The sequence below is a fragment of the Sciurus vulgaris genome (genome assembly GCF_902686455.1).
Source record: "Sciurus vulgaris genome assembly, chromosome: X".
Classification (NCBI taxonomy): domain Eukaryota; kingdom Metazoa; phylum Chordata; class Mammalia; order Rodentia; family Sciuridae; genus Sciurus; species Sciurus vulgaris.
In genome coordinates this window covers 47,961,257-47,974,398 of record NC_136471.1, presented here as the reverse complement: position 1 = coordinate 47,974,398, position 13,142 = coordinate 47,961,257, and the positions used below count along the sequence as shown (strand labels likewise).

General features: G+C 38.7%; 1 protein-coding gene across 1 annotated transcript; it reads right to left on the bottom strand.

The window, feature by feature from the left end:
* Positions 1-251: 251 nt before the first annotated feature.
* On the bottom strand, positions 252-2,905 carry LOC306651386 (melanoma antigen preferentially expressed in tumors-like; the record flags this gene model as incomplete). Its single annotated transcript, XM_079123963.1, has 3 exons — positions 252-765; positions 1,564-2,166; positions 2,616-2,905. The coding sequence occupies 3 exons, from the start codon at positions 2,903-2,905 to the stop codon at positions 252-254; spliced, it is 1,407 nt and encodes a 468-aa protein (XP_078980089.1).
* Between the last annotated feature and the right edge of the window lie 10,237 nt (positions 2,906-13,142).

Genomic DNA, 13,142 nt, shown 5'->3' with positions numbered 1-13,142 from the left:
AGACCCAACACTGTGGTGAGATACTAAGGAGAAGGAAAATAGAGAAGAGGCCCACAGGACTTCTCAGAGTCCTCTATTTCCTTCTTAGAGTTCTTCTTTTATACAGATCAGTTATATATACAAGCTCTCTAACACCAGTTTCCTAGAACAATGGAATTTTACATGTCTCTACAACTTAGGCTTCAGGCAAGAACACTGCATGTTTTAAAGACTACACATAAGTATTGAAACAACTCTTTGTACTTTGAAAATCACTCAGGACAAGTGGCCCAGTGCATGTCATTCCGGTGTACTGCCTGCAGCATTGCCTTCAATTCTGCTTGTACTTCAACAAGCTTCTGTTGGTCTAAACTGCCATTAAACTGCCATTGTTCATAGCAATGAACAGGGATTGAATAAATCACATGCTTCAACTCCATCAAGCCTGTTAATTGCTGAAGAAGATTCATGAGCATAGGCATTGTTATGGGATTGGAGGCAAAGCTAAGGACACGAAGGTGGGAACAGCGGCTTAGGGCTGGGATGACAACAGAGAGAGTAGAGTCTGTCATAAGGCAACTATTTATCTCTAGATGACGCAGAGTACCTGAGAGCTTCTCCAGAAGTATCTGGAAGGACTCAGAAACTTCCCAGGATATCTGGTTGTTACTGAGATTCAACAGTCTTAGATGGGTGGCCTGAGAGCTCTGGGACAGAACAGTGAAGTCTCTGCTAGAAAGTCCACAGAAAGACAGATGCAATGCATCCAACTGAGGTGGCAGGACTCTGTAGAGAAAGAAAAACAAAAGTATTTCTGAAAACTGAGGATTGGAACAGGGAAAGGAGTTCTGAATCATAGGCACCTATGACTCTAGAAGAAATTACTTTGTAGATACAGTACAATAGTGGTTAAAAATGTGGAATTTAGACTTAACAGATTTGTAACCCTGAAAAAGTTATTTTTCTACAATGTAATATAGCTTTTAAATCTTTGGAATGTGTACAATATCAAATATTACAGAGGATTATAGAAAAGATTAAGTGAAAAAAATTAACTCAGCACTTAACAACAATTATAGACTGAATTCTCTTTTTGGGTATAGGAAAGCAACCAACTAAAGGTCCCCTTTGATCTATTCCTAAATTATACTTTCTCCATTCAAGGCCTAAGATTTGAGGAAAACAAGAATGATGTGATAGTATTAACTATTGTGGACAGACCATGAGTATGTGTGTCAGCACTACAACATAAAACACTTCCCTATCTGAATGCCTCTCCTTTTCTACAAGGCTGTGAAGTAGAACATGAAAAGGGCTATGTCTTTTTTTACCAATATATTTATGGACTTATAACATCTGCATGTGGTTGACTGAATGTATAAGTGAAAAACCACCATTTAATTTTCTAATCCTGTCTTTCTCCTAACTCTAGGAAGGCATTCCTAACTTGGCTAGTTTCAAACTCCCACCAGTGCCCATGCTGGGTGGAAGGAAAAATAGGTTCAAGAAGTTTAGGAATATCCAAGAAAGGTTGCTCTCCTGTCTTAAAAATGGGATATTCAGGGTACCACCCTAACCCCTCACCTGAGCAGTTTGTGCAGCTGATTTGTGAGGCAGAAGAAAGACAAGCTGAGCTCTTGGAGGTTGTCCATCCGCCTAAGATTGGTGAGAAAATTTCTGAAGTTTTTTCCCTTACAAGATTTAAAAGGGATTTTGGACAGACTAAGGCTGTCAAGGTGGACCATCTGATCTAAAAGGCTGGTAACTTCACTCAGATAAGCCTGATCTACTCCAAGATGATCAATGCATACCAGATCCAGAAACTTCAGGATGCTTTTATAGTCAGATATTTTATCAATTTGCAAATCCCTACAGCAGAGGTGCAAGGACCCAAAGCTCTGCTCAATTTTCCTCCTAAGAAAGGAAAGAAATTGTCTTGTTTTCAAGGTACCATCAAGGGAAAGGTCCACTAATAATTCCATGGACTCCCAGGATGACTGAGGCTCAGAATCTGAAGTTACATTTCTGATATGTGTAACACTCTGCTGGGCTTCTTGCAATCTGAGGATAGAGTGCTGTGAGAAAACACAAGACTGAAAACAGAAAGGAAACATGGTCCTGATCTCACAGCATGTGGTCCTGCAGTCTGCATCCTGCCTTAAATCTAGGATCCTCAGTTTTGGCCCCCTGTAGGGAAAAGAGGAGATAGCACATCTGAGAGGTAGCAGATTTTAATAGAATTCAAAAGGATCAAGGAAGAGAAGCAGAAGAAAAACCTTTTGTCCCTGGTCTTTACTCCATATGCCATCTACCCTTAAGACTTTCCCATATAAATTAAAAATATTTCATTCTTTTATCCATCTTCAAATCCTCCCCAGTCTTAATGCTCATGCACTTCTATATAATAATGTCTAATATGTAAATCCACTAATAATTCCTCAATCATGTGTATTCCATAATCAACCCTGTGGGACATTAATCTATAAAGTAACCCCAAGTGTTGGACCAACAGCCTCAAAGAGATCTCCAGCATTCACCATTAACTACCTATTGAAGACTGGCAGGCCCTTTCCCGCCCAAGGCAAAAGTACAGCTTCCTGCTGGCTCACCGTTATCTCTATTACACATAGTCTTACCAAGGAGAAGAGTTTTGTGCAGGCAGGATCTGAAGACCATCAATCATGGCTTTCCAGATTTCATAGTATGGCTCCCGTACACTCAGTGCCCCAATATGGAGACAGCGAAAGGGCCAAATTCTCACCATTGCCTTCAGTATCTTCTTATGCCCACCCAAGAATGCAGCAATGAACAATGGAACAAAAAGGTCTCTTGGGAGCTCCTCAAGAGCATGGATAGCTGCAGCCTCATTACTCACTAGACTCTGTGCAGCAAACTCTAGCAGTGTGGCTGGGGCAATTTGGTCCATCTTCTTGAACCTGCATCAGGGTGAGGAACATTTAGAAATAACTGAGAAGATGTTCTTAGAGTCTTATCACTGCTAGTCAACTTTTCATCACTGTGGCAAAATACCTGATATAAACAACTTAAAAAGAGAAAATGTTTATTTTGGTTCATAATTTCAGATGTTTAAGTATAGCCACTTGGCAACATGGTTTCCAGGCCTGCGGCAAGACTAAACATGCTGGCAGATAGTGTGTGGTGAAGTAAAGCTCACCTCACAACAGTAAGGAAGCAAAAGAGAAAGAGGGTGAAAGAGGCCAGGGTCTCAATATACTTTTCAAGGGCACACTCCCAGTGATCTACTTCCCCCAAATAGGCCCCACCTCCTACAGTTTCCATCACCTCCCAAAAGCACCAAAGGCTAGGAACCAAGCCTTCAACACATAAGATTTTGGAGGACATTTAAGATCCAAACCATACAATTCTGCCCCTGGTCTCCAAAGGCTCATGTCACAATACAAAATGCATTTAGTCCATCTCCAAGATTTCTGTTTGTCTTAACAGTTCCACATTGCCCCAAACTCCAAGTCCAAATGCTCATCTGAGACTCAAGGCATACTCTTAGCTGTGAGCCCCTGTAAAATTAAAAAGAAAGTTACATATTTCCAAGATACAATGGTACAATGTATAGAGTCTCCTTCCAAAAGGGGTGAATAGGCAAAACGCCAAGAAGAACCAAACCATAAGGCCAAAAAACCAGCAGGGAGATTATATGAAATCCTATAGCTCAATGTTCAGTATTTGGGGCACATGTTGATAAGATGTGGGTTCCAAAAGGCTTGGGTACCCATCCCAATGGCCTTTTCCCAGAGTAACTGTGCTTTGGGGAAAAGGAAATAATAAAATCTTTCAGGATCTACTGAATACTGGCTGTGACATTGATTCAAGGAGATACAAAACATCATTGTAGCCCTCCAGTCAGAGCAGGGGCTTATGGATGCCTGGTGTTCAATGGAGTTTTGACTCACAATGGGTCTCCAAACCAATCCTATGGTCATTTTCCCAGTCCCAAAACACATAATTGGGATAGATTTTCTTAGCACTGGGAAGAATTCCCACATTAGTTCCCTAATCTGTAGAGTGAGTGCTAACATGATGGGAAAGGTCAAATGCAACTTGTTTGAGTTATCTCTACCTAGGAAAATAGTAAAAAAAGAAAACAATATCACACCCCTGAAGGGATCTCAGAGATCATTGCCACCATGAAAGACTACAAAGTGCAGGGGTGGTGGATCTCACCACATCCCTATGTAACACTCTTATTGGCCCATGCATAAGATGGATGGATCTTGGAGAATGATGGGGGGATATCACAAACTTAATTAAGTGGTGATTGCAATTGCTGCTGCTAACCCAGATACGGTTTCTTTGCTTAAGCAGATAACACACTACCTGATACCTGGTACACAGCCATTGACCTGTAAATTTCCTTTTTCTACATACTTATTCATAAAGTCCACCAGAAGCAATTTGCTTTTAGCTGGTAAGGCCAGCAATATAGCTTCACTACCCTACCTCAGGGATATATCAACTCTTCAGCCCTGTGTCATGATTTAATTCATAGGGACTCTGGTTACCTTTCTCTTCCACAAAGTATTACACTGGCACATTACACTGATGACATTATACTGCTTGAACCAAGTGGGCAAGGGGAAGCAACAACTCTGGCCTTACTGATAAAAGCATTTGCATGTCAGAGGACAGAAAATAAATCCAACTAAAATTCAAGGGTCTTCTATCTCAGTGAAATTTCTAGGAGTTCAGTGGTATGGGCATTCAGTGATATCCATCCTAAGGTAAAGGGTAAGTTGTTACATCTGGCCCCCCTAAAATCAAGAAAGCAGCAAAATATCTAGCGAGTCTATTTGTACTTTTGGAAGCAACATAGTCCTCACTTGGGTGTGTTATTATGGCCCATTTACTGAGTGACTCAAAAAGCTACTATCTTTGAGTGGGGCCCAGAAAAAGATAAGGCTCTGCTAAAGGTTCAGGCCACTGTGCAGGTTGTTCTGTGAACTGGGTCATATGACTCAGATGATATAATGGTACTTGAGGTGTCAGTGACAAATAAGGATATTGCTTGGAACCTCTGGAAGGCCCCCATAAGTGAATCACAGTGGAGGCCCTTATGATTTTGGAAGAAGGCCCTGCCATCAGAGCTTATAAATTCTTTTCCTGTGAAACACAGGACTTGGTGTGCTACTGGGTATTAATGTAAACTGAACACTTGACCATGGGCTACCAAGTTACCAAGCAACCTGAGCTTCCCATCATGAACCAGCCCACCAAGCTAGAAAGTTAGATGTACACAGCAACAATTCATCATAAAATGGAAGTATTATAAATGTGATTGTGTCCAAGCATATTCTGAAGGCACAAGTAAGTTACATGAAGAAGTGGTGCAAATGTCCATGGTTCCTACTCTTGCCACCATGCCTTCTGTCCCATGTGCGCCTATGGTCTCATAGAGATTACTTATGACAAACTGACAGAGGAGGAGGGCACTATGACCTGGCTAACAGATAGCTCTGCACATTATGCAGAGAACACACAAAAGTGAAGAGCTGCAGCATTACATCCCCTTTCAGGGACATCCCTGAAGGACAGTGAAGGAAAATCTTCATGATGGGGAGAAATTTGGATAGTACACCTGGTTGTACATTTTGCTTGGAAAAAAAAGGTGGCCAAATGTACAATTATGTACCAATTCATTGGGCTGCTGCCAAAGGTTTGGATGGATGGTCAGGGACTTGGAATGAATATGTTTGGAAAATTTGTGACAACAAATATTTGGGGAAGAGACATAGCTGACATTTAAGAGGCGATGAAAGAAAAAAAATAAGCAGTTGACCACATAAAAATAAAAGTATGGTGAATATAAATCATAAATAAATCAAAAGGCACTGATAAATGGTATGGTGTATTGGCAGCATGTATCTCAGTCTAATGGGTAATATTCTACATATATACAGAACTGAAATATTGAGAGACAAAAGACAAAACTTCGAAAATTTGGAAGAAGATATGAACAAATGATTCACATAAAATATTTAAAACTCCTGAAATGGTAAGTGTCAATTAGTGATACTTAGACAAATGTATATTACAAAATTAGACAAATGTATATTAAAATAACACCTAAGGGCCATGGATATGGTTCAGTGATAAAGTGTTTGCCCAGCATGCACAAGGCCCTGGGTCAATTCCCAGCACCATATAAAACAAAACAACAGCAACAAAATACTCAGCTATCATTTCTTATATATAGGCAAAGTTTAAGATGTAAGCCAACATATTTTGTTCATGAAGATGTAGGAAAAGTCACTCTCATACATTTCTATGGGAAATGAAAACTAGTACAACCTTACAGAGAAACATTTGTAAATGTCTATCAGAACTACACATATTCTACATTGCATATTTTTGGCACCTTTGTCTAGTATAAGAAAATTGTATTTATTTGGGTTTGTGTCCGTGTCCTCTATTCTGTAACATTGATCTACCTGTCTATTTTGGTACCAATACCATGCTGTTTTTGTTACTACTGCTTTGTAGTAGAGTTGAAGTTCTAGAATTGCGATACCCTCTGCTTCACCCCTCCTGCTAAGGATTGCTTTAGTTATTCTGGGTTTCTTATTCTTCCAGATGAATTTCATGATTGCTTGCTCTATTTCTGTGAAGTACATCATTGGTATTTTAATTGGAATTGCATTGAATCTGTATAGCACTTTTGGTAGTATGGCCATTTTGACAATATTAATTCTGCCTATCAAAGAACATGGGAGATCTTTCCATCTTCTAAGGTTTTCTTTAATTTCTTTCTTTAGTGTTCTGTAGTTCTCATTGAAGAGGTCTTTCACCTCTTTTGTTAGATTGATTCCTAAGTATTTTATTTTTTTGAGGCTATTGTGAATGTGGTAGATTTCCTAACTTCTCTTTCTGAGGATTCATCACTTATGAATAAAAATGCATTAGAATTATGAGCATTGATTTTGTATCCTGCTACTTGACTGAATTCACTTATGAGTTCTAAAAGTTTACTGATGGAATTTCCTGGTTCCTCTAAATATATAATCATGTCATCAGCAAATAGAGATAGTTTGAATTCTTCTTTTCCTATTCGTATCCCTTTAATTTCTTTGGTCTGTCTAATTGCTCTGGCTAGAGTTTCATGGACAATGTTGAATAGAAGTGGTGAAAGAGGGTATCCCTGCCTTGCTTCAATTTTTAGGGGGTGGAGAAAAGATAGCCTCTTCAACCAATGGTGCTGGGAAAACTGGAAATCCATATGCAGCAGAATGAAACTAAGCCCCCATCTCTCACCCTGCAGAAAACTCAACTCAAAATGGATCAAGGACCTCGGAATCAGACCAGAGACCCTGCATCTTATACAAGAAAAAGTAGGTACAAGTCTTCAACATGTTGCCTTAGGATCAGACTTCCTTAACAGGACTCTCATAGCACAAGAAATAAAAGCAAGAATCAATAACTGGGATAGATTCAAACTAAATAACTTTCTCTCAGCAAAGGAAACTATCAGCAATGTGAAGAGAGAGCCTACAGAGTGGGAGAAAAACTTTGCCACTCATACTTCAGATAGAGCACTAATTTCCAGAATATATAAAGAACTCAAAAAACTCTATACCAAGAATACAAATAACCCAGTCAACAAATGGGCTAAGGAAATGAACAGACACTTCATAGAAGATGATCTGCAAGCAATCAACAGATATATGAAAAAATGTTCAACATCTCTATTAATAAGAGAAATGCAAATCAAAACTACCCTAAGACTCCATCTCACCCCAATTAGAATGGCAATTATCAAGAATACAAGCAACAGTAGGTGTTGGCAAGGATGTGGGGAAAAATGTACACTTACACATTGCTGGTGGGGCCCAAAATTAGTGTAGCCACTCTGGAAAGTAGTGTGGAGCTTCCTTAGAAAACTTGGAATGGAACCACCATTTGACCCAGCTATCCCACTCCTTGGCCTATCCCCAAAGGACTTAAAATCAGCATACTACAGAGATACAGTCACATCAATGTTCATAGCTGCTCAATTCACAATAGCCAGATTGCAGAACCAACCTAGATGCCCCTCAATTGATGAATGGATAAAGAAACTATATATATATATATATATATATATATATATATATATATATATAGGAATATTATTCAGCCATAAAGAATAATAAAATTATGGCATTTGCAGACAAATGGATGAAATTGGAGAATATCATGCTAAGTGAGGTAAGCCAATCTCAAAAATCCAAAGGACAAATGATCTCACTGATAAGCGGATGACGACACATAATGGGGAGTGGGAAGGGGGGCAAGAATGGAGGAAGGAGGGACTGTATAGAGGGAAAAGTGGGGTGAGCAGGGGTGGGGGGTAAGGGAAAATATAACAGAATGAATCAAAAACTATTACCCTAGGTAAATGTATGATTACACAAATGGTATGACTTCATGTACAAACAGAGAAACAAGATATATCCCATTTGTTTACAATAAAAATAAATTTTAAAAAATTGACCATAAATGTATGTATTCACTTCTGGGGTCTGCATTTTATCTCAGTTGTCTATTTTTAGACTAGTACCAAATGATCTCGCTGACAAGCAGATGATGACACATAATGGGGAGTGGGAGGGGGGCAAGAATGGAGGAAGGAGGGACTGCATAGAGGGAAAAGAGGGGTGGGAGGGGTGGGAGTAAGGGGAAAAAATAACAGAATGAGTCAAAAACAATTACCCTATGTAAGTGTATGATTACATAAATGGTATGCCTCTACTTCATGTACAAACAGAAACAAGATGTATCCCTTTTGTTTACAATAAAAATAAATTAGAAAAAAATAAAATAAATTGTTAATATAAAAAAAAAAGAACTACACACATTCTTGGGGCTTGAGTTGTATCTCAGTGGTAGAGCATTGCCTAGAATGTATGAGGCACTGGGTTCAAACCTCAGAATCACATAAATAAATAAATAAATAAATTAAATAGAGTTATTGTGTCCATCTACAACTAAAAATATTTTTAAAAAAGAACTACCTATATTCTTAACTTTGGGCCCAATAATTCCACTACTGGGATTATAGCATAAAGCTACGTTTCTACAAATACAAAAATATTTATGACCAAGGATGTTCACTGAAGTATTATTTGTAATTTCAAAAAGTTGGAAAATTTCTAAGTCCATACATAAATGAGTGATTGAATAAATTATAGTACAGCCATATAATTGTGTCTGATGAAGCCATTAAACAAAATGATTATGAACTCTAGGAACAGTAGGAAGTAATTTCTAGTAATGCTGTTAAATGAAGAATCCAAGGAATATGTATGTTATGATATCCTTCATGTAAGGGAATATAAAAAAAAATCTTCTTTGTGTGAAATAAATAAAATATTTGGGAAAAAAGTTCATCTATAATTAACATACACAGATCTTTTTCTTGTCATTATTCCCTAAACAATACAGCATGACAACTGTTTATGTTGTTACTAGGAATTATAAGTAATTTAATGATGATTTAAATTATACAGGAGGACTGCATATGTTATATGCAAATTTGTTGGGGGCTGTGCCATGTTGGCGGCACCAGGATGGTGCCTGATCACATTGACAGCGAGGAGGTTAATAGACATAAGCACACTCAGGTGATTTTCTCGTCCACGCACCAACGTATGTGCATGTGTTCTCGAGCACTAATTGCCTGCTCAGAGCCTCTCGCCTAATCTTTGCGTAAGAGGCGTGGCCCTGCTCTCCGTGTCCTGGAAGTGATATATGCGTAGGCGAAGCGAGACAGACACAGTAGCCATTAGAAGCAGCCAGAGGGAAAAACACGGACAGCAGTCATTAGCAGAGAAGCAGTAGCAGAAGACACGCGGCGTGGCAGTAGCCAGAGAAGAAGACATGCCACAACAGCCATTAGCAGAAAAGCAGGAGAAGGACACACGTGCGAGAAGGGACAGCAGCGGAAGGCAGATAGCGGAACCGAGAAAAGCCTGTCTTTCTTTCAAAGTTTCTCTCTTAAGCAAAGTTTCTTTCTCTCTGATAAGCGGTGTCTCTCTCTCTCTCCTCTCAAAGTAAGTAAACCTCATTTCCTCTATCCTCTATAAACAAGCAAGAAAGCAGTGCACCAAAGAGAAAGATAGAAGTGCCTCAGTTTCCACTCCACCACCCATAAGACCCGTGCAAGTTGTTGCTGCAGGCGGTGACAAATATCCATGGATTTTGGAACCGCAAAGAGCCAGCGACGCAAATTAACTTAATATAAGGAACATGAGTTCTTTATATATTCTGAAAATTAGTGCTCTATCTGAAGGATGAGTGGCAAAGATTTTCTCCCACTCTGTAGGCTCTCTCTTCACTAATTTCCAGAATATATAAAGAACTCAAAAAACTCTACACCAAGAATACAAATAATCCAATAAAGAAATGGGCTAAGGAAATGAACAGACACTTCACAGAAGATGATCTGCAAGCAATCAACAGATATATGAAATAATGTTCAACATCTTTATTAATAAGAGAAATGCAAATCAAAACTACCCTAAGACTCCATCTCACCCCAATTAGAATGGCGATTATCAAGAATACAAGCAACAATAGATGTTGGAGAGGATATGGGGAAAAAGGTACACTCATACTTTGCTGGTGGGGCTGCAAATTAGTGTAGCCACTCTGGAAAGCAGTGTGGAGATTCCTCAGAAAACTTGGAATGGAACCACCACTTGACCCAGCTATCCCACTCCTTGGCCTATACCCAAAGGACTTAAAATCAGCATACTACAGAGATACAGCCACATCAATGTTCATAGCTGCTCAATTCACAATAGCCAGACTGTGGTACCAACCTAGATGCCCTTCAATTGATGAGTGGATAAAGAAACTGTGGTATATATATACCATGGAATATTACTCAGCCATAAAGAATGATAAAATTATGGCATTTGCAGGCAAATGGATGAAATTGGAGAATATCATGCTAAGTGAGATAAGCCAATCTCAAAAAGCCAAAGGACAAATGATATCGCTAATAAGTGGAAGATGACACATAATGGGGGGAGGGAAGGGTTAGTGTTAGGGTTAGAGTTAGGGTTAGGGAGGGGGGTAAGTATGGAGGAAGGAAGCACTGTATAGAGGGAAAAGAGGGGTGGGAGGGGTGGGGGGGAAGGGAAAAATAACAGAATGAATCAAACAACATTACTCTATTTAAATTTATGATTACACAAATGGTATGCCCTTACGCCATGTACAAACAGAGAAACAACATGTATCCCATTTGTTTACAATAAAATAAAAAAAAAATCATTAGGTAACATTTGTTATAGGCAAGATCCCTAGAAGGATTCTTAAAGTAGTGGTCAAAGTATGAGAAGAAACAGGATATTTTCAATCTTAAACTATTTCCCACACTGCATTTATTACTAACACAGGAGAAATGGTAGCATCACAGTGGAGGAACATAATTTCCACCACTTTAACCAAGTAATCAAAGTAAACATCACTGGTAATACAACATATGGATATATGATGCATCCCTTATTTGATGCATGGAGAAGGGAACAAAATCACTTTTGCAGTAATGTGGTGTAAGGTCTAAAACTAATGCTCAATGATATGTTTGCCTTGACATCTGGGGAAATCTGGAAGGACTTTTTGGCCTTACCACAAGTTTTCCTCCCTAGCCAAAATACCATCCATATCACATGGATCACATCAAAGTGCCTGCTCATCTCTGAGTAATGGATTTCAGTCCCCTGCGAGTCCAAAGAACTATTCAACAAGCCAATTATGCACCATGAACCACAGGATCCTCTTGTTGCTACTAAGAGTGCTCCCACAGTCCTTACTTGTTCACTTTCTTTTGGAACGTGACACTGTGTGGCTCTCTCTGACAAGTGGTATTCTCCTTTCCTAAACTGTGAGTAAACATTACTAATAAAATTTGTGGATTTCACCTGCCCAGTATCAGGTGCCTTGGGTTTGGCTACCCCCATAACACTAAAGGGAGAATATATCCCTCACCAACAGGATGAAGAAGAAGAGAATGAAACATATCCTTGTCACAGATGCATAATTTTTATCGAATAATAAGAAAACATGAGACAAACTCTACTTGATAGATATATTCTACAAAACACCTGACCAGCACCTTCAAAAGTGTCAGAGTTATATAAAACCAATAAAGAACAAGGAACTTTCACTCCTGGAGGAGGCTAAGGAGAAATGAAAAACAAATGCAATGAGGTATCTTGCATGGGATCCTGGAATAGAAAAAAAGACACTAGCATGATAATTGGTGAAATTCAAATACAGTGTAGAGATTAGTCAATAATACTGCATCAGTGTTAATCTCCTAGTTTTGGTAATTTTGTATGGCTATATAAAATGTCAACACTAGGGAAACTGGAGTGACTGCTCTCTGTATAATTTTTGCAAATCTAAACTTATTTCAAAATAAAGAATTGAAAATGATAAAAATCAGTGGTTAAAGGGATGATTATAAACGGACTAACAATTGTTTATCCAACTGAAATATAGTTAAAGGGATGAACAGAAAGATGGATAAGTGTTCTTCCCACTTAGATTTATGAATTTAAAATGCTTTGAGAGCCTGGTAGAAGATATGAAAACCCCCCTTGGCTGGCACAGTAGCAACACCTGTAATCCCACCTATTCGGCAGACTGACTGCAGAAGGATTATAAATTGGAGTCCAGCCTCCGCAAATTAGCAAGGCCCTCAGCAACTCAGAGACCATGTTTCAATTTTAAAAAACAAAGGGATAGGGATGTGGCTTGGTGTTAAAGTTCCCCTGGGTTGAATCCCGAGCACAAAAACAAAATCAAAGAAAAGGAAAGAAATGAAACCACATTAACGTACAACATGTCGGTTAATATTTGTCTTTAACTAAGAAAAGCATTTCTAAGCATAACATAAATATGACAGAAAGGGAAATATCTGCACGGCTCAATACTTACTATTTAAAAGCCTGGCATATCAACATTAGCCACTAACAAAACTAAAATGCAAGGAGGAATATAAGTTTTTGAGGAAAAAGACTGCAGAATTTTAAAGAGAGAATTTAAAATAAGCCATAAAACTATGTGCAGATAAAGCATTGCATAAAGAGTGACTTACAGAGTGAACCATTAATCCCAAAACTTTCACCCTAGGTAATTTT